Source organism: Limanda limanda, chromosome 6, assembly GCF_963576545.1.
Source record: "Limanda limanda chromosome 6, fLimLim1.1, whole genome shotgun sequence".
In the NCBI taxonomy this organism is placed as follows: Eukaryota; Metazoa; Chordata; class Actinopteri; order Pleuronectiformes; family Pleuronectidae; genus Limanda; species Limanda limanda.
The window spans coordinates 20,498,083-20,520,067 of NC_083641.1; the positions used below are offsets into that span (position 1 = coordinate 20,498,083).

At 42.6% G+C, this 21,985-nt stretch overlaps 3 protein-coding genes across 3 annotated transcripts; 1 reads left to right on the plus strand and 2 right to left on the minus strand.

The window, feature by feature from the left end:
* Positions 1 to 854: 854 nt before the first annotated feature.
* LOC133002929 (extracellular calcium-sensing receptor-like) lies at positions 855 to 5,890 on the minus strand. Its single transcript, XM_061072517.1, has 8 exons — positions 5,748 to 5,890; positions 4,702 to 5,002; positions 4,316 to 4,605; positions 3,717 to 4,012; positions 2,889 to 3,094; positions 2,576 to 2,797; positions 2,368 to 2,491; positions 855 to 1,759 (listed from the first exon to the last, which is right to left on the minus strand). The coding sequence occupies exons 1-8, from the start codon at positions 5,852 to 5,854 to the stop codon at positions 855 to 857; spliced, it is 2,451 nt and encodes an 816-aa protein (XP_060928500.1). The 5' UTR covers positions 5,855 to 5,890.
* Positions 5,891 to 7,403: 1,513 nt separating this feature from the next.
* Positions 7,404 to 8,167, plus strand: LOC133002930 (vomeronasal type-2 receptor 26-like; the record flags this gene model as incomplete). Its single annotated transcript, XM_061072518.1, is given in 2 exon segments — positions 7,404 to 7,980; positions 7,983 to 8,167. Coding segments are annotated over 2 exon segments (762 nt in total), but the record flags the coding sequence as incomplete, so codon positions are not given.
* Positions 8,168 to 14,658: 6,491 nt separating this feature from the next.
* Positions 14,659 to 19,576, minus strand: LOC133003600 (extracellular calcium-sensing receptor-like). The gene is made up of 8 exons (XM_061073387.1): positions 19,431 to 19,576; positions 18,383 to 18,683; positions 18,010 to 18,299; positions 17,390 to 17,685; positions 16,629 to 16,828; positions 16,316 to 16,537; positions 16,110 to 16,233; positions 14,659 to 15,563 (listed from the first exon to the last, which is right to left on the minus strand). Exons 1-8 carry the CDS (start codon positions 19,535 to 19,537, stop codon positions 14,659 to 14,661), a joined length of 2,445 nt encoding a protein of 814 aa, XP_060929370.1. The 5' UTR covers positions 19,538 to 19,576.
* Positions 19,577 to 21,985: the final 2,409 nt, after the last annotated feature.

Consider the following 21,985-nt stretch of genomic DNA (forward strand, 5'->3'; position numbering starts at 1 on the left):
AATGAAAACATCAACCTTTTTCCCTTCAATGCATAAACTGAAGGATCCCCTGTGGCTCGGGAGGTTGAGATGGGTTTGATTCCCGTCTCTCATCCCACACACGCCAAGGCGTCATTGGCCAAGACCATGTATGGTGGTGTATCAATGATGTGTGATAGAGAAAGTATTGCACATGGAAGTACTGTATGAACGTGTGAGAGGGTGGATGACAAAACTGTACAGTGAAGCACTGTGAGTGGTTAATGGGAAAAGAAAAGTGCTATATATGAATACAGACCATTTACCAAATACAGACCATAAATATGAATCTGACCAAACATTTTGGCCTTTTGGTGGCACTGTTAGAACCCAAATGTAGAACAATTCTGCTGAAACCGGAGAAACCTGAGGAAATAAGCAATATTTTCTACAAATCTTATGTTACGTGAATAAAATGATCTTATGTTGTTGATTTAAATTTTAAATTTTTTTTAAGTTGCTGCTGATTATTTCTCATGTATTTGATAACATCACAGGCCAGGAGTTTGCAAACAATGTTACAATAACACTTGAGGGCACTGTAACCAGTCTTTGTTTTTATTTAAATTACACCACATCTTATATACTATGATGTGCAATGTGTTTTTATGTTTTATAGTGAAGACGAAACTCTTTTTTTTGTTGCAAAACTTTTCAGTTTATTTCATATTTCCAGCACGAAATGTAAATTATTTGTAAAAAAAGAAAACAATCGATTTTAAAGAGGTTCACAAAATTACAATATATAAAAAAGCATGCAAATGTAAATATTCACACAAACTACGTGAAGCACTCTTGTGTGCTGCCATCATAAATATTCCCAGAGCTCAGATGTACTAGGATTCATTCTTGTTCATCAAATGTTTCTTGGTGTTCTTTTCGGGCTTAAACAATATGATGTAACACTTTGGAGCAAATATACATAGAATTAATCCAAAGCTGGAGGCCAGTATGGCAAATATCTCCACAGCCACAGTGAATTTACCAGGAGAGCTGACGTAAGCTGGAATAAAAGTGATCCAGACGGCACAGAATATAAACATGCTGAACGTTATGAGCTTTGCCTCATTAAAATTATCAGGTAGCTTCCGAGCTAGGACGGCTAACACGAAGCAAAAGAAGGCCAACAGGCCTATGTACCCGAGCACAGCCCAGAACCCAATGGCTGAACCCAACGCACACTCCAGGATGATTCTGTCCTTGTATGTGGTCAGGTTTTTCATTGGAAAAGGGGGACTGAGAACTAACCAAATAATACATATGAGAACTTGAATAAACGTGAAGGACACCACAGTCATTCTTTGCTGCGGAGGGCCGAACCATTTCATGATGTTGCGACCTGGAAGTGTTGCTTTAAAGGCCATAAGCACCACTATAGTTTTCACAAGAACACAAGAGATGCAAAGAACGAAGGTGATGCCGAACGCCGTGTGTCGCAGCATGCAGGACCACTCGGAGGGCGCTCCCATGAAAGTTAGTGAACATAAGAAACACAGAGTCAGCGAGAAGAGCAGCAGGAAGCTCAGCTCGGAATTGTTTGCCCGGACGATCGGGGACGTCCTGTGTCGAAAGAATACGGCCGCTGTTATGATGGCGAGAAACGCGCCGCCAACAGAGAACGCAGCCAAGATGATTCCCAGGACCTCATGGATGGAGAGAAACTCTACAGGCTTAGGGACACACTTGTTTCTCTCTGTGTTGGGCCAGAACTCGTCAGAGCAGGGGAAGCAATCAGGTGAATCTGAAAAAAAAATTAAGAAAAACACTTTCAGCACCCTTATATTTGACGTTAACTTTATGTTATGAATATTAGGTGCTTGACAGAGGTAACAAAAACCCGACAATTCGAAGTGTCCATGAATGAAATGTTAAAATAAGTGGGAGGTGGAAGAAATCAATAATGGTTTGAAAGAAAACCACACCCAAATATAACAAGAAATAAAATATAAAAAATCTTCAATACTGTTTATTTATCAGTATAATATTGACAACTGATCAAATTTTGAAGAAATTAGAATCTTAGTTTCTTGAACAGATCATGTTCAAGAAACCAAGATTATTATGAGGCCAAAGTTATGAGGCCACCAATGACCTTGACATTTGAGCTTTGGCTCCCAAATCCAATCAGTACATCATTAAGTCCAAGTGAACGTTTGTGCTAAATGTTAAAGGATTCCCTAAAGCTATTCTTGAGATATATGTTGACAATAATGGGGCGTACATTAAATATCCCCAAAACATAATGCTTCCTGCAGAGGCCCTTCGTCAGACCTGCTTTGTCCGAAATGTTACCTACAAGTCGGTGGGTGCATCAACTGGTGTTGAACATTCCTTGTGTTCTAATTTTACCTGTAGCATTGCTTATCTCTCCCTCAGGACATGGTACACAGTCATAGCAGCAGATGGGTTTCCTTCTCTGCAGCACTTTACGGGTTCCTGCAGGGCAGCTGTCCGTGCACACTGAAGCAGGCACCTGTCACACAGACACAAACAAACTCACACAGATATCACACTATAGCTACACAGCTGGTATAAGTGTTACCTTTTGGCTCCTCACCTGTGTGCCACCCTCCATCCACGTGAAGTTCCTGATGATGTGGAATTCCTGGCCGACCGGCAGCGACGCATTGTAGTGCCCGACTGTCACCAATTCAATGCTGCCACTCGCTCTTCTTTGCCAGTTGACCAGCTCATATGTGGCCACCGGGTCTCCGTTGGCATCAAACGACACATCATAGCCGTTCTGGGAAAAACTGACTTTCTTCAGCTCAGTGAGAACCTGTGAAGATGAAATGAAAGAAGACAGGAAGTAAATAATGTAAAGTACATTTTCATATTGGTACATATGTGACGTATTTGTTTGGACCGACCTGTTTGGACTCTATCCTGGTGAGTTTGTCACACTGTCTTGTAGAGTTAATTTTCTGGCACACTGCGTTATGAATGGCATGAGCTATTGCATAAACGGCCTTGTACACCATGTTGGTGATGCGGAGCTGAGATGTGTCGGTGTACGGGCTCTGGAGCATCTGTAAGTCTCCAGTTCCATCACATAGACTCTCTCCTGTGGCTGCACCTAAAAACACAACGAGGAGGAGACTGTGCTTTTTTCTAATTATCATTTACATTTATGAAAATATTAAGAAAAATGTCCTTGAAACTGACTTTACCTATATTAATATTTACAAAACAAAAACATGAATATGATATGATCATAGTATTTTGCTTTATTGTGCTTTTCCATTATAATTATATATCATTACAATTACTATTGCTATATCACTGCACATTATTATTAGTATGCAGCAGGTACACTGTCAGTATCCTTTTAAATAACTTTATTATGTTCTTAATGTTCTCCATCTTTAAGTTTATGTTTCATCTATGATTATTTATCTTATTTGTCTTCTATTTTACACTTATTTAACATCTATTTAATTATTACCTTGTACCTTATTATATTTTCAGCTTGCATATTTATACCTTATACATTTGAAATATTCTCTTAATTCAAATATTTTCATCTCATATATTGAGTCATCTCATTTATTTTTCATGTATCTTTGATGTTAATTGTGTACCACAAATAAATAAACGTTGATTTCCATGCAGCTCCACAAATTGTGACAATCAACCACACAACTGATCGTGTCACCTATGTTTTAAGAGGAAAAAATAAGTCAGCACAACTTCCTCACTCTTGTCCAGCCTGCAGTTGAATTCAGTCTCCCAGAACTCAGTCAGCACCGGGGACGCAGACACTTTGGTGGGGGGCAGATCCAGCAGGAAGTCCCTCAGGCCGGGGATGACAGCTTGCTGGATGCCAATTCCGATGGCCCCGGCACAGAAGGAGAACCTCAGCAGCCGTGAGTCAGTCACCCAGGCCTCGCTTCCTAACCACTGACGAGGAGGAGAAGGCTCTCGGGACAGCTCCTCCAACAGGAACCTCATGTCTCCAGAGGCTGCGAAGGCCACAATAACTGTGGCTGTCGACCTGGAGAGATGATGTAATGCATAATGCACACAGTTAATATGGATAAGGATTTTTTTAAACCAGCAAAATGAGAACTTCAGTGTTTTGAATGTACAGTTTCTCAATGGGTATTTGTATTCAGGCCTATAAGATCAATAAACAAAAAAAAACAAAGAGTCAGTTCTTATTCAGTACTATTTATTGCATTAGTTTGTATTTGTCACTATCTGAATAAATATCCTTCTAATCGTATATGTGACTGAATATATTTAGTAGGTTTAATGTGCAGAAGCTCAGTGTCAACACATCCTGTGGTGCAGAAACCTGCGGATCACTTCAGCCACTCTCTGGATCTTGCTGCGCGGGTTGTTGCGGTAGAAAGACTCGGAGTACTCCACGCAGATGCCCTCTCTGTGGGCTGCGTCCAGGAAAGACGCCATGCCATTGTTGCCATAGTCCGAATCTGAGCGCACAGCACCGATCCACGTCCAGCCAAAGTGTTTAACCAGTTTGGCCATTGCGTTGGCCTGGAACTGGTCACTGGGGATCGTCCTGAAGAAACTCGGGTACTGCTTCTTGTTGGAGAGGCAGGCGCACGTGGCAAAGTGGCTCACCTGGAGCAACACAGTGGGATTCTTCATCTCCAAAAACACCCATGAATAACGCTGGTTTATGATGAATGAATTGAGTAGAAACACAAATAGATTTACTTGAGGGATGTTAAAGGGCCCCAGGATGCGCGACATGCTGATGGATGGCGTGGAGCCGGACTCGCCAACGATGGCCATCACCATTCCGGACTGGGAGCAGTTGTGGTCGTTGCCGAGGCTGAACTCTGGGTCCTGGCCGTTGGAGAGCTGGAAGGCCAGACGCAACGCTATCAGCACCGAGGCGCACGAGTCGTAGATGTGGTAACCGAGCGTGATGTCCGGCAGCAGGTTCGAGCTGTTATTTATCTCCTCGATGGCGAAGATCATGGCGCGTGAGACACGAAGCTCGCGCGAGTCGATGCTGCAAATGCACACATGTATGTAAGCATGTTATAGTTTACATAGAATGAGATCACATGTTTAAAGGGGAGAGTCACTGGCCTAAGAATAATACTAATAATACGAACAGTACTACTACTAGTAATAGTTATAGTAATAATCACAATTATCATCTTAGCCTATAACGGAAAAGTTACAGACTAATTGTACTAATCATACCACTACTAATGAAAATAGTACTACTAGTACTACTACTACAACAACTTATAATAATAATAATTATCATAATAACTTGCTTTTACAAAGTACTTCACAGAGAGACCAAATCCAAAACAAGAAAATCGTACCTCATCACATATAACATCATAATAGGAATAGCCCAATAATACTACTTCTACTACGAATACTATTACTAATAATAAAATAATATCTATAATTTATAGACATACCAGTCAAAAATTCACAAAAGATGTAATGAAGGACAATGGTCAACTAATTTCACACAACTAATGACAACTAAATTCATATTTATTTGTTCTTATTCAGGGAAATATTAATAAAAACGATGTTGAAAACAACTGTTTTTATTTAAGAATCACAAATCATAATCTTTTCTGCTATAGCCACACATTTAGAATATAACAAATGTAACTTAATGTAAAAAATTAAAACAACAAGATTTTAAACACAATATACATATTTAAAAAATTCATGTCCCCACACGGTCCAACATCCTTTTATTCCCCACTTCTCCATGTTATACAAACCTCCCTGTGCACCTCAGAGGCTCAGGCATCGTGGTGTAGTTATATCTCACTGTGTTCATGTAGTTGTGAATGGAGAAAACCCCCCCAACCAAATAGTCCCCGTCCATTGAGAAGGAAGGTGGATGAGCCGTACCCTGCAGCTTACACTTGTTCCCAGCCCTGTTCAAACCAAGAGCAGAGTTCAGTTCAGACAAACCCAGAGCCCATACGAGGCAAACAAAGACAGCTGAGATCCCCATCATCCCCCAAGTGTGTGCATGTGGGCAATAAGTGTGTAATCACTGCTTTATATAGCTTTCCAGACTAAAGATTCCCTCCTACTGTACATCATCTTACTGTACATCACAGAGAGGATGTCCTTGCTGTGTATTTTTCAGTTCCTTTGCCTTATGCACTTTATAACCTACACTGAGTGCCTCTGTTTCTCTTCTACTCTTGTTAAATTACCATTTAAAACAAACAAGGCCCAACATTTCACACACTCGTGGTTACAGTCTTCTAAATGTCGGTTGAGAGCCAGGAATTATTCCCTGGAAAATTGGTGAAAATTTCCAAAACACGCTTAATCTCACATTATTAGAGTAGGTGGGTGGAAAAAAGGCTGGATTCACCACTTTCACCGGATCCACAACCAAATTGAGTATGTCCTTTTCTTGGCTCATGTCACATCATTCTACCAAGCTTAGTTTAAACCTGTTGAATGTTTTTTTCATATAAGCTGCTAAAAAACAGACCAATGGACAGGGGCGAAAACATAACCTCCTCGGTGGAGGTAACTGAGCAACCACATAATTATAACTAAAACCCAAAACAGAAACTAAATTAAAATATAGTATGATACATTCAACTCAAAACACAGTGATACAAACATTAATTAAAAGTAAATGAATACATGGGGCCCACAGTTATAACAGTGTGTTTTCTGATCAAATGCAGAGATCTACGAAGGCTCAACCAAATCACAATGAGATGGAAGGTGGTAATTATTTTTTTAATTATTAAGAGTCATTAGTATTTTAAAGGAAACCACCCTTAAAATATGAGTTCACACTAGTAAATGTGCAATTGCTTACTTCAGCTTTTACGAATTCAACAGACTGTAGAGTTGTACTTTTAATTTACGGATCACCGATTCCTCTCTACAAGGAGGTTTATTATAGAGAGAGAGAAAATAATCCCCATTCAGAAAAGCGTCTCAATTTCCTGAGTAGCACCTGATGCCTTTGCTTTGTTCTTGTCTTGGCAGTAAAGGGGCCATTTGCAGACAAATTTTTCTTCTTTCATGGCTTCTCATTATTGATTATGTTCCCTTCCTCCCTTTTCTCATCTGAGTCTTCCTCTCACTCCTCATCCTGTAAGCTCAGGAGGCAGTTTGATCTGAATGGGATGCACAAGCCTGGTGAAGTGATTCTGGGTGGGTTGTTTGAAGTCCACTACACCTCCGTGTTCCCTGAGCTGACGTTCACCTCAGAGCCGACTCAGCTCAGCTGCCAGGGGCAGGTCTCACACTCCTGCAAAATTCAACAGTTTCATTATATCATATCAATATATATAACTTCACAGTGGTTAATTTAGTCTGTTTATGTGTTAGCATTGACCCTCCAGGCTTCAGACGTGCCATGACCATGGCCTTTGCACTTAATTCATTCATTTTTTTGTGCTGTCATCCTGGGCATCTTCATCCATCACCGCAGCACCCCAATGGTGTGTGCAAATAATTCAGAACTCAGCTTCCTGCTCTTGGCTTCAATGAAGTTATGTTTCCTTTGCTCTTTGCTGTTCATCAGACGACCCAGAGCATGGACGTGCCAGCTGAGACAAGCAGCGTTTGGCATCAGCTGTGTGCTTTGTGTGACGTGTATCCTGGTTAAAACCATGGTGGTGCTGACGGTGTTCAAGGCCTCCAAGCCAGGAGGGAGAGCCACTCTGAAGTGGTTTTGCTCTGTGCAGCAGAGAGGGACAGTTCTGATTCTAACTTCTGTTCAAGCAGCGATCTGCACTACCTGGCTTGTGTCTGCTTCACCAGCTCCTAATAAAAACACCCAGTACCACAATGACAAGATAGTGTATGAGTGTGTAGTCGGCTCCACGATCGGCTTTGCAGTGTTGCTTGGCTACATTGGATTACTGGCTGTGCTCAGCTTCCTGTTAGCTTTTCTGGCGAGGAATCTTCCCGACAACTTCAACGAGGCCAAACTCATCACTTTCAGCATGTTGATCTTCTGCGCAGTGTGGGTGCCTTCATCCCTGCTTACGTCAACTCACCAGGCTAATACGCAGATGCGGTGGACGTATTTGCAATCCTGGCCTCTAGTTTTGGCCTCTTGGTGGCGCTGTTTGGACCCAAATGTTACATCATCCTATTGAGACCAGAGAGGAACACAAAGAAAGCCATCATGAGTCGAGGCCACACAGAGTGACAAAATTAACTCTTGAGATAAATCTGTGAAACAATCTGATGAACTCTGTGTTTCTTAATCCCACCAGGATTATCAGATTAAACTACAACAATAAATATGTGTTTATTAAAAAGACTGACATGGTTGTATATTATTACATTTTAATATAGTGTTTTTTTCTTGAATTATATATTTGGTAATTCTCTGAGACAAGAACACTGTTGACAGTGATGCTTTGGGAAGAAACAAAGTAATTTTCAACTTTACTTTTGTCAGTAAGTACTTGTGCAACTAACTAACAAAAAAAAATTACTTAAATTTCAGCAGGCCCGCTACTCATTACTTATGATTTAAACCAACCGGAGACACAAGTGTCACTATCGCCACTATTGGTCACTCTGGGCCCCATGACCGATGAGGTCACCAAGCCAATATAAGACCAGGTCTCCCCTCTATTCGGTCTCTTTCCATGCATTACTGTACTTAAGTAGATTTTTTACATATCTGTACATTACTTGAGTATTTATTTTCCTGATGACCCTTACTCAATACATTTAAACACAAATTTCTGTACTTTCTACTTCTTATATCATTCACTCGCGTGCCCCCTGCTTCGGGAGATACGCAGGCCCGGCGGTTTGTTTGCTAATGGGGAGCAGCGCGACACCCTAAGCGTCCGGAGTTTGGTCGGGCTGCCTTGGTCGACCAGTAATGATGCCTCCTCAGGTTCACCTTCAGAAACTTTGTTACGAGTTTTACTTCGTCTAGATAGTCAAGTCTGAACGTCTTCTCTGTGCACCACCAGAGCCGTGACCAACTCTGGCAGGGCCAATCCGAGGACCTCACTAAACCATATTAAAGAAACGGACACATTTTGCACTTCACTAGAAATGTCAATTTGGAGGGCTGTTAGATTTTTTTTCATCACCAGTAGTGATGTGTGTAGAAAGGGCAGGGCCTTAATCAAAGCTAGCACATCCCCCATCCATTTATTCCCTTTAGAATTATCCAGGTGATGATACTTTTACTCAAGTATAGCTTTCAAGTATTTTATACACCACTGGTTTTAGTTTGGCTGTTTGCTTCAATTTTTGTGAAGAATTCATTTGATTGAACCTGCCTCTTGCTTCGCTCGTGAATTTGTGTCCACCTGCACCATACTCTGAACACATGAGCATTGATGTATTTTTTGCCTTAAGGTATTTTGATCTGTGAAAAGAGAGGAAATGAACAAATAAATGGTAAATGTTTTTAAACTGGTTGAAAAAACGTATTTCAGCAAAGCTGTTGTTATTAGGTTATTTAATTGTGCCAAAATGTAACATTTAATGTGGCTTCTAAATGTGTATCTTCGGTCCTCCCTTCCTTTCCATCACTTCCTACAATGGGTGGCGAAGATTCAAGATTCAAGATTTTTATTGTCAAATGAACAGAGATAACATGAAGTAGTCACTGTCAATGAAATGCTTGGGTCACACACTCTCTTTAAGCAATGCTCAGTAATTTCAACCCAAAAAAATAAAATAAAAATAGAAATAGTATAAAATAGAATAAAATAGAATAACAATGAAATAGAATATCAAAAATTTAAAATAGAAAATAAAGTATATGCATCTAAATATATATCTTTACAGATGAATGCTCAGTTTGTGCAGTAGTGCAAATATTCAAATAGGGTTATTATGGTGCCGGTGCAAATATGTAAATATTCCAGGGTGCTGGTTTGGTGGAGTCATTGCAGTTCCGAGGAGTTTAAAAGTCTTATCGCCTGGGGGATGAAACTGTCTCTGAGCCTGGTGGTGCGGGCCCGGATGCTGCGGTACCGTCGGCCGGCCAGACAGCAGCAGGCAGAAATGTTTATGGCTGGGATAAAGGGGGTCTTTTTAGTCCGGTTGCTCTTCCTCCTGCACCGCTGGGTGTAGAGGTCCTCCATGGATGGCAGCTCCGTCCTGGTGATGTGTTGAGCAGACTTCACAACCCTCTGTAGAGCCTTACGGTTCAGGGCGGTGCAGCTGCCGTACCAGGCGGTGATGCAGCCAGTCAGGATGCTCTCTATGGTGCACCTGTAGAAGTTGCACAGGATCCTGGAGTCCATGTGGAGCCTCCGCAGCCTGCGGAAGAAGAAGAGTGGCTGCCTGGCCGTCTTCCTGATGGAGTCTGTGTGATGGGTCCAGGTCAGGTCATCACTGATGTGGACCCCGAGGAACCTGAAGGTGCTGACTCGCTCCACCGGGGTCCCGTTGATGAAGAGGGGGGCGTGTTCCACTCCTTGTCCCTTCCTGTAATCCACGATCAGCTCCTTAGTTTTGCCGACGTTGAGAAGGAGGTTGTTGTCCTGGCACCAAGATGTCAGGGCTCTGACCTCCTCTCTGTAGGCCTTCTCATCGTCGCCGGTGATCAGGCCTATGACAGTGGTGTCGTCAGCAAACTTGATGATGGTGTTGGAGTTGTGGGTGGCCACGCAGTCATGCGTGAACAGGGAGTACAGGAGAGGACTGAGCACGCAGCCCTGGGGGGCACCGTTGTTGAGAGTCAGGTTGGAGGATGTGGAGCTGCCGATCCGCACCGCCTGTGGCTTGCCCGTCAGGAAGTTCAGGATCCACTCACGGAGGGCGATGTTGAGCCCAAGGTCTCTGAGCTTGGTGACGAGCTTCAGGGGCACAATGGTGTTGAATGATGAACTGTAGTCGACGAACAGCATTCTCACATATGTGTCCCTCTGGTCCAGGTGGGAGAGGGCAGTGGGGAGGGTGAGGGAGATGGCATCTGCAGTCGACCTATTTGGCTTGTAGGCAAACTGCAGAGGGTCCAGAGAGACAGGGAGGGAGGAGGTGATGAAGGGTTGGACCAGCCGCTCAAAGCACTTCATTATGATGGAAGTAAGTGCTACTGGGCGGTAGTCGTTCAGGCAGAGGGTTTTAGTTTTCTTGGGAACAGGGACAATGATAATCTTCTGGAAACATGCGGGGACTACAGACTGGAGCAGAGACTTGTTGAGGATGTCTGTGAACACATCTGCCAGCTGATCTGCACACACCTTGAGAGATCGGCCAGGGATGCCATCAGGTCCAGGTGCCTTGCGTGTGTTGATCCGGTTGAGACATCTCCACACGTCTGCCCTGGATTTGACGGGGGGGGCAGCGGTCCTCCTGGGCCTCTTTGATCTCCCCAGCCGGGGGGCTGCTCTCAAAGCGGGCGTAAAAAGTGTTCAGATCCTCTGGGAGAGATGACGACACATCATCAGCACTGCTGGTCTTAGCTTTGTAGTCTGTGATGGTTTTCAGTCCGGCCCACATGTTCCTAGTGTTGGAGCCCTTGTAGTGGGACTCCACTTTGTCCCTGTACAGTCTCTTAGCACTGCTTATAGCACTCCGGAGCGCGTACCTGGACTACCTGTATTCCTCCAGATCCCCTGAGATGTAGGCAACGGTCCTTTCTTTTAGTTTAGCATGGACGTCACAATTGATCCAGGGCTTCTGATTTGGAAATGTTTGTACAGAAATCCTGGGTAAGACGTCATCGATGCATTTGCTGATGTAGCAGATGACCGCGTCCGTGTACGTGTTGATGTCATCATCCTGGAACACGCACCACTCCGTCGTGCTGAAGCAGTCCTGAAGAGCCGAGTCTGATTGGTCGGACCACCGCTGAATGGTCCGAGTCACCGGTCTGTCACGCTTGAGTTTCTGCCTATAGGAAGGCAGCAGCAGAACTGAAACGTGATCTGATTTGCCGAATGGGGGGCGGGGGAGGGCCTTATACGCACCCCGGAAGGGAGTGTAAACATGGTCCGTTGAAAAGCCATCCTGCTACGAAGTTCATCCAGATTGTTATCCAGGGACTGAACATTAGCCAGAAGAATGCTTGGTAGAGGAGGCCGGTTCTCACGTTTCCTCAGCCTGACCAGGACGCCTGCTCGGGACCCTCGTTTCCTTCGTCGCCTTCGTGTTCCAGGTATCGCAGGTAACCAGCGCCATGGGTAGTCTCCTTTGTTTGTTGTTGGTGCCGGTGAAAAAGTGTTTTTTATCGTTAACTCGATGGACAGAAGTTGTTCTCTATCATATATGTTTGTTTGTTTATTTTGACAGGGACAGTGCATATTAATAGACATTTCTGTAAATATGCCAGATTTAGCCAGAAGGTTAGTTTCCATCTGCAGTCCTTGGCCAGATGTAACAATAGGCTCCCTAAAAAGCAAATAAGCAAATAACAGAAAGAGTTTAAAAAAGAACATAGAAAAGCAACAGATAAAACATTAATTATAACCACATACAAGTATTCAGTAGTTCAAGCATTAAAATACATGAAGCATGCAGGACAAACAAGAGTCAGCATCAAACAAACACAAATTGAAAAGGTAGACTAGGACTTATAGAGGACATCTATATGTGTTAGACATCGAGGCAGTAGCCCACCAAAGCAGACAGTACATGCACAACAAACTAACAAAAAGTCGACATGACAATAGTACATGAAGCAGCACAGGAGAGACATAGAACGAGCTACAAAAAGCATACAAACAAGCAAGCATACAAAGTAAGTTGCAGGACAAATTCACAGACACGCTGACACAAGGAGGCATATATGATGATAGGGCTCGCTTTACTGGAGTGCACAATGCAAAATAAAGTAGAAGAGAATAATGATGATGTATGAATGGCTGAGTTAGGTCCTGTTTATTATATAATGTGACTGCAAAACGATTGTAAACAGGAGGAGAGCAGTTAAGGGGAAATTTGTTGCCCCACACATCTGCTTTTGCTTCTGACTGAGTTGTTTGAAGTCTGCTACAGATGTGTCTTTTCTGAGTTGACGTTCATCTCGGAACCAAATCAGCGAAGGGGCGAAGGGTGAGATTCACATCAAATGCATCAAGACTTAAAACCGATTATTTTTCATATAGTAAGAAAGTTTAGGTGTAAAATAACATGAGAGTTCAGTGGATGAAGATATTTTTACAGTGTAAACTGTGGATTTGCGTGTCTTACAGTTAATACACAATTGTGAGTTGTTAATGGAGATTAATGTTGTGAACTCAACATGTATCATGAAAAGTGTGACAGGCTTATTCAAATTGACCTTTTGTAAGTTTCTTTTTTTCCCCACTCGTCATCAGAGAATGATTTTATTTTCCATTATTAAATGTTCAAAGTATACGTTCCCACCCGATTGTTCCTTCTTCAACCAGGAAAACAAGAACATTATATATTACTACATGGATTATGGCTGTGTAGTCACCTTTGTTCACTTTCTCTGCTGTTGCCTGATGAGTGACAATGACGCTGCAGTTGTCCTACACAGAGAAATTTTGCCCTGGGGCGAAAACCCAGCTGAGCTAAGGAGGATTGAAATCACATGAAATTGTGAAGGGATATATTGATATATTGGTGAAGTTGGAAAAATACCTTCCACCATGGTTAACAAAACAGACCTGAGAAAGGGGATTGGTTGACTGCTTCCATCTAGTGGTCATATCTAGAGCTGACAGTTGTGCATTGTTGATGTTTTAGAATATAGGCCACTCTTTCTCATGCAGAATTCACCCTTCACACATGAATATCTTTTTCTTTCAAATAAACCAGATTATTGTCACTATGTAATAAGATTGGCCCATTTGAAACATGAATGAAAAAAACAATCTTTTCCCTTCCATGCAAAAAACTTAAGGATCCACGGTGGCTCGGGAGGTTGAGGTGGGTTTGATTCCCGTCTCCCTCATTCCACACACGCCAAGGCGTCACTGGGCAAGACGCTGAACCCGAAAGACAGCTGATGTCAGTGTATGAATGATGTGTGATAGAGAAAGTGCTGCATGTGGAAGCACTGCATGAACGTGTGAGTGGGTGGAAGGCAAAACTGTACAGTGAAGCACTTTGAGTGGTTAATGGAAAAAGAAAGGTGCTACATATGAATACAGACCATTTACCAAATACAGACCATAAATATTAATCTGACCAAACATGTTGGTCTCTTGGTGGCAATGTTAGAACCCGAATGTAGAACAATTCTGCTGAAACCGGAGAAACCTGAGGAAATAAGCAATATTTTCTACAAATCTTATGTTTTCTTAATTGTTTCATGAATAAAATGATCTTATGTTGTTGATTTAAATTTTTGAATTTTGTATTAAGTTGCTGCTGATTATTTCTCATGTATTTGTTAACATTGCAGGACAGGAGTTTACAAACAATGTTACAATAACACTTGAGGGCACTGTAACCAGTCTTTATTTTTATTTCAATTACACCACAACTTATATACTATGATGTGCAATTTGTTTTTAGGTTTTATAGTGAAGACAAAACTCTTTTTGTTGTTGCAAAAACTTTTCATAGTTTATTTCATATTTCCAGCACGAATTGTTAATTATTTGTAAAATAATAAAACAATAGATTTTAAAGACGTTCACAAAATACAATATAAGAAAAAGCATGCAAATGTAAATATTCACACAAACTAGGTGAAGAACTATTGTGTGCTGCCATCATAAATATCCCCAGAGCTCAGATGTACTAGGATTCATTCTTGTTCATCAAATGTTTCTTGGTGTTCTTTTCGGGCTTAAACAATATGATGTAACACTTTGGAGCAAATATACACAGAATTAATCCAAAGCTGGAGGCCAGGATGGCAAATATCTCCACAGCCACAGTGAATTTACCAGGAGAGCTGACGTAAGCTGGAATAAAAGTGATCCAGACGGCACAGAATATCAACATGCTGAACGTTATGAGCTTTGCCTCATTAAAATTATCAGGAAGCTTCCGAGCAAGGATGGCTAACACGAAGCAAAAGAAGGCCAACAGGCCTATGTACCCGAGCACAGCCCAGAACCCAATGGCTGAACCCAACGCACACTCCAGGATGATTCTGTCTTTGTATGTGGTCAGGTTTTTCATTGGAAAAGGGGGACTGAGAACTAACCAAATAATACATATTAGAACTTGAATAAACGTGAAGGACACCACAGTCATTCTTTGCTGCGGAGGGCCGAACCATTTCATGATGTTACGACCTGGAAGTGTTGCTTTAAAGGCCATCAACACCACTATAGTTTTGCCGAGGACACAAGAGATGCAAAGGACGAAGGTGATGCCGAACGCCGTGTGTCGCAGCATGCAGGACCACTCGGAGGGTGCTCCCATGAAAGTAAGTGAACACAAGAAACACAGAGTCAGCGAGAAGAGCAGCAGGAAGCTCAGCTCGGAGTTGTTCGCCCGGACAATTGGGGACGTCCTGTTACGAAAGAATACGGCCGCTGTTATGATAGCGAGAAACGCGCCGCCAACGGAGAACGCAGCCAGGATGATTCCCAGGACCTCATGGATGGAGAGAAACTCTACAGGCTTAGGGAGACAAGTGTTTCTCTCTGCGTTGGACCAGAACTCCTCAGAGCAGGGGAAGCAATCAGGTGAATCTGAAAAAATAAATGAAGAAAAACACTTTCAGCAGCCTTATATTTGATGTAAACTTTATATAATGAACACTAGGTGCTTGACAGAGGTAACGAAAACCACACCAAAATACGTGTGGGAGGTGGAAGACAACAATAATGGTTTGAAAGAAAACCACACCCAAATATAACAAGAAATAAAATTTAAAAAACCTTATAAAAGTTTAAAGAAATTCCCTACAGCCAGACGGGAGATATCATGTTCTAGAAACCAAGATCATTATGAGACCAAAGTTTTGAGGCCACCAATGACCTTGACATTTGAGCTTTTGCTCCCAAATCCAATCAGTACATCATTAAGTCCAAGTGAATGTTTGTGCCAAATGTTAAAGGATTCCCTAAAGGTATCCTTGAGATGTGTGATGACAATAATGGAACGTACATCAAATGACCCCAAAACATAATGCTTGCAGCAGAGGCCCTTCTTCAGACCTGCTTTGTCCGAAATGTTTCCTACAAGTCGGTGGGTGCATCAACTGGTGTTGAACATTCCTCGTGTTCTTGTTTCACCTGTAGCATTGCTTATCTCTCCCTCAGGACATGGTACACAGTCATAGCAGCAGATGGGTTTCCTTCTCTGCAGCACTTTACGGGTTCCTGCAGGGCAGCTGTCCGTGCACACTGAAGCAGGCACCTGTCACACAGACACACAAACTCACACAGATATCACACTATGGCTACACAGCTGGTATAAGTGTTACCTTTTGGCCCTTCACCTGTTTGCTTCCCTCCACCCACGTGAAGTTCCTGCTGATGTGGAATTCCTGGCCGACCGGCAGCGACGCATTGTAGTGCCCGACTGTCACCAACTCAATGCTGCCACTCGCTCTTCTTTGCCAGTTGACCAGCTCATATGTGGCCACCGGGTCTCCGTTGGCATCAAACGACACATCATAACCGTTCTGGGAAAAACTGACTTTCTTCAGCTCAGTGAGAACCTGTGAAGATGAAATGAAAGAAGACAGGAAGTAAATAATGTAAAGTACATTTTCATCTTGGTACGTATGTGACGTATTTGTTTGGACCGACCTGTTTGGACGCTATCCTGGTGAGTTTGTCACACTCTCTTGTAGAGTTAGTTTTCTGGCACACTGCGTTATGAATGGCATGAGCTATTGCATAAACGGCCTTGTACACCATGTTGGTGATGCGGAGCTGAGACGTGTCGGTGTACGGGCTCTGGAGCCTCTGTATGTCTTCAGTTCCATCACATAGACTCTCTCCTGTGGCTGCAACAAAAAACACAACGAGGAAGAGACTGTGCTTTTTACTAATTATCATTTACATTTATGAAAATAATAAGAAAAATTTCCTTGAAACTGACTTTACATATATTAATATTTACAAAACAAAAACATGAATATGATATTATCATAGTATTTTGCTTTACTGTGCTTTTCCATTATAATTATATATCATTACAATTACTATTGCTATGATATCACTGCACATTATATAAGTATGCAGCATGTACACTGTCAGTATCCTTTTAAATAACTTTATTATGTTGTTAATGTTCTCCATCTATGTTTATTTATCTTATTTGTCTTCTATTTTATACTTATTTAATATCTATTTCATTATTACCTTGTACCTTATTATATTTTCAGCTTGCATATTTATCATATGTCATCTCATTTATTTTTCATGTATCTTTGATGTTAATTGTGAACCACAAATAAATAAACGTTAATTACCATGCAGCTCCACAAATTCTGACAATCAACAACACAATTGATAGTGTGACCTATGTTTTAAGAGTAAAAAATAATTCAGCACAACTTCCTTACTCCGGTCCAGCCTGCAGTCGAATTCAGTCTCCCAGAACTCAGTCAGCACCGGGGACGCAGACACTTTGGTGGGGGGCAGATCCAGCAGGAAGTCCCTCAGGCCGGGGATGACAGCTTGCTGGATGCCAATTCCGATGGCCCCGGCACAGAAGGAGAACCTCAGCAGCTGTGAGTCAGTCACCCAGGCCTCGCTTCCTAACCACTGACGAGGAGGAGAAGGCTCCCGGGACAGCTCCTCCAACAGGATCCTCATGTCTCCAGAGGCTGCGAAGGCCACAATAACTGTGGCTGTCGACCTGGAGAGATGATGTAATGCATAATGCACACAGTTAATATGGATAAGGCAATTTAAACAAGCAAAATGAGAACGTCAGTGTCTCGAATGTACAGTTTCTCAATGGGTATTTGTATTCAGGCCATTAAGATCAATAAACAAAAAAAAAAAAAAGTCAGTTCTTATTCAGTATTAGTTATTACATTGTTTTGTATTTTATTACATTATTACTTACGTATTTGTCACTATCTGAATAAATATCTTTCTAATTGTATATGTGACTGAATAATTTTAGTTGTTGTAATGTGCAGAAGCTCAGTGTCAACACAGCCTGTGGTGCAGAAACCTGCGGATCACTTCAGCCACTCTCTGGATCTTGCTGCGCGGGTTGTTGCGGTAGAAAGACTCGGAGTACTCCACGCAGATGCCCTCTCTGTGCGCAGCATCCAGGAAAGACGCCATGCCGTTGTTGCCATAGTCCGAATCTGAGCGCACAGCACCGATCCACGTCCAGCCGAAGTGTTTAACCAGTTTGGCCAGCGCGTTGGCCTGGAACTGGTCACTGGGGATCGTCCTGAAGAAACTCGGGTATTGCTTCTTGTTGGAGAGGCAGGCGCACGTGGCAAAGTGGCTCACCTGGAGCAACACAGTGGGAAAAACACCCATGAATAACACTGGTTAATGATGAATGAATTGAGTAGAAACACAAATAGATTTACTTGAGGGATGTTAAAGGGCCCAATAACGTGCGACATGCTGATGGATGGCGTGGAGCCGGACTCGCCAACCATGGCCATCACCATTCCGGACTGGGAGCAGTTGTGGTCGTTGCCGAGGCTGAAATCCGGGTCCTGGCCGTTGGAGAGCTGGAAGGCCAGACGCACCGCCATCGGCACCGAGGCACACGAGTCATAGATGTGGTAACCGAGCGTGACGCCCGGCAGCAGGTTCGAGCTGTTGTTGATCTCCTCAATGGCAAAGATCATGGCACGTGAGAAGCGCAGCTCACGGGAGTCGATGCTGCACATGCACACATGTATGTGAGCATGTTGTTGTTTACATAGAATGGGATCACATGTTTTAATGGGAAAATCACAGGCCTAAGAATAATACTAGTAATACGAACAGGAGTGCTACTACCAATAATAATTATAATAATAATCACAATTATCATCATAGCCTATAACGTAAAAGTTACAGGCATACTTATTGTACTAATAATACCACTACTAATGAAAATGGTACTACTAGTACTACTACTACAACAACTAATAATAGTAATAATTAGAATAATAACTTCCTTTTACAATGTGCTTCACAGACCAAATCAAAAACAAGAACATCATACCTCATCATATATAACATCATAATAGGAATAGCCCAATAATACTACTTCTACTAAAAATACTATTACTAATAATAAACATAATATCTACAATTTATAGACATACCAGTCAAAAATTCACAAAAGATGTAATGAATGACAATGGTCAACTAATTTCACACAACTAATGACAACTAAATTCATATTCATCTGTTCTTATTCAGTGAAATATTAATAGAAAAGATGTTGAAAACAACTGTTTTCATTTAAGAATCACAGATCATAAAAGTGTCTGCTATAGCCACACATTTAGAATATAACACATGCAACATATTTAAAAAATGAAAACAACAAGATTTTAAGCACAATATACAAATTAAAACATTCATGTCCCCACACGGTCCAACATCCTTTTATTCCCCACTCCCCCCTCGTATACAAACCTCCCCGTGCACCTCAGAGGCTCAGGCATCGTGGTGTAGTTATATCTCACTGTGTGCATGTAGTAGTGAATGGAGAAAACCCCCCCAACCATATAGTCCCCGTCCATTGAGAAGGCAGGTGGATGAACCGTATCCTGCAGCTTACACTTGATCCCAGCCTGGTTCAAGCCAAGAACAGAGTTTAGCTCAAACAAACCCAGAGCCCATACGAGGTAAACAAAGAGAGCTGAGATCCCCATCATCCCCCAAGTGTGTGCATGTGGGCAATAAGTGTGTAATCACTGCTTTATATAGCTTTTCAGACTAACGATTCCCTCCTACTCTACGTCATCTTACTGTACATCGCAGAGAGGATGCCTTTGCTTTGTATTTTTCAGTTCCTTAGCCTTATGTACTTTATAACCTTCACAATGGTTAACTTTGTCTGTTTGTGTGTTAGCTTTGACCCTCCAGGCTTCAGACATGCCTTGCACTTAATTCATTTAAGTGTTACCAATAGTGTTTCCAAGTTGGAATTTCCTTTTTTTTTTTAAAAATGTATAGACTCTGTGGAGTGCAGCAGCTGTCCAGTGGATTTCTGGTCCAGCCCCCAGTGTGACCACTACGTTCCAAAGAAAACAGAGTTCCTCTCCTACCATGAGCCTCTGGGTATCTGCCTGACCACCGCCTCCCGGCTGGGCACGATTTTCTCTGCTGTCGTCCTGGGCATTTTCATCCATCACCGCTGCACCCCCATGGTGCGTGCAAACAATTCAGAACTCAGCTTCCTGCTCTTGGTTTCTGTAAAGTTATGTTTCCTTTGCTCTTTGCCATTCTTCGGACGACCCAGACCATGGACGTGCCAGCTGAGACATGCAGCATTTGGCATCAGCTTTGTGCTATGTGTGTCGTGTATCCTGGTTAAAACCATGGTGGTGCTGGCTGTGTTCAAGGCCTCCAAGCCAGGAGGGGAAGCCACTCTGAAGTGGTTTGGCTCTGTGCAGCAGAGAGGGACAGTTCTAGTTCTTACTTCTGTTCAAGCAGTGATCTGCATTGCCTGGCTTGTGTCTGCTTCACCAGCTCCTTATGAAAACACCCAGTACCACAAAGACAAGATAGTGTATGAGTGTGTAGTCAGCTCCACGATTGGCATCGCAGTTTTTTTTAATCCCAACAAGGTTATCAGATTAAACTAAAACAATAAAGATGTGTCTATTAAAAAGACTGAAATGGTTGTATATTATTACATTTAACATTGTGTTTTTTTCCCTTATTATATATTTGTTAATTCCCTGGGACACAAACACTGTTGACAGTAATGCTTTAATAAGAAATAAAGTAATCTCAAGACATGACCTCTCTTTCCTCAAAGCAGGGGACAGAAATATACAACTCAGTTGTTGTCTATATGACAGCTTTACCTACATCAGTGACCAGAAATCGTTCTCAACTAAAGCACTTATAGGTAAAGTCTGGGAAACAGTGAAATCATTTCCCACTGTTGAATCTACAATAAATAGGCAGGTGAAAACATGGTGATGATTATTATCTTTGTTCCACTATTTACATCATCATAGTGATAATAGTGACACTGAACTGTCAGCTGTACCACACTGTATCACAGTGCTTGTACGTATTTTGTAAAACGGATAGATAAGACCGCCCTCTCCGTCGTGGAACGCCCTCTCCGATTACCTCAGAGAGCTTTTCGTACACGTCTGATTTTTCTAACTGTCCGTCTTCATGTCAGAGAGCCCACGGACAGCTCTTGGCTGTGATTGGTCCGCGAACGACATAATTTCCCTACGACGTCATTTCCCTACGACGTCATTTCCGGACCTCAAACTTCCTGTTTCCTTCCCTGTAGCATCGAACCCAAACACAACTACGATTCTACGATTAATGTGACGTGTGTGTTAAGCCAGCGGAGTTGACGGCTGACGGTGGCTCGTTAGAGCACTGACGGCATGTGTGCACGGTCACATACGACTATAACGAGCTTTCAAAACGGCGCTAGCAGGCTAGGCTAGCGGGCTAGCCACCATGCTAACTGCGGTGGTAACAGTGCAAGAACCCGCCGTCACGACTTTAATTCCACTTCTATCATGACACTGTTTCTATAATACCGCCAGGTTAGAAGCAAACACTGGGTAGTAGTTAGTGCCGGGAGTCCTGCTGACTGTGTGTGGAAGCTGGGAGGGGAGCTAGCTCCGTGTAGCTGCTAGCTCCGTCTAGCTTCAAGCTACAAGCTGTGGAATCAGCAACACAGTTCGGAAACAAGACCGGGGAACGATAACATCAGCATTTTGACCCGCTGGGTGTCACTTTATTTAGTTCTGTTAGTTGCCATGGTTCAGTGTGTGGGAGACAGAGATAAACAGACACACGTGGACTTCTTCTTCCCAAAATTGGGGTAGGCTTCTCTGAGCTCGTCTTCCGTTGCGCCACCTATGGGTTTGGCGGTGAATTTTTTTCGACGTACAGTGGTCGGACAAGTAAAAATCAAAAAGACTCTTCGCCCGTCGTGGAGCCCTCTCCGAGAAACGGATACGTAGGAGCATAAAAGGGCCTTTGTA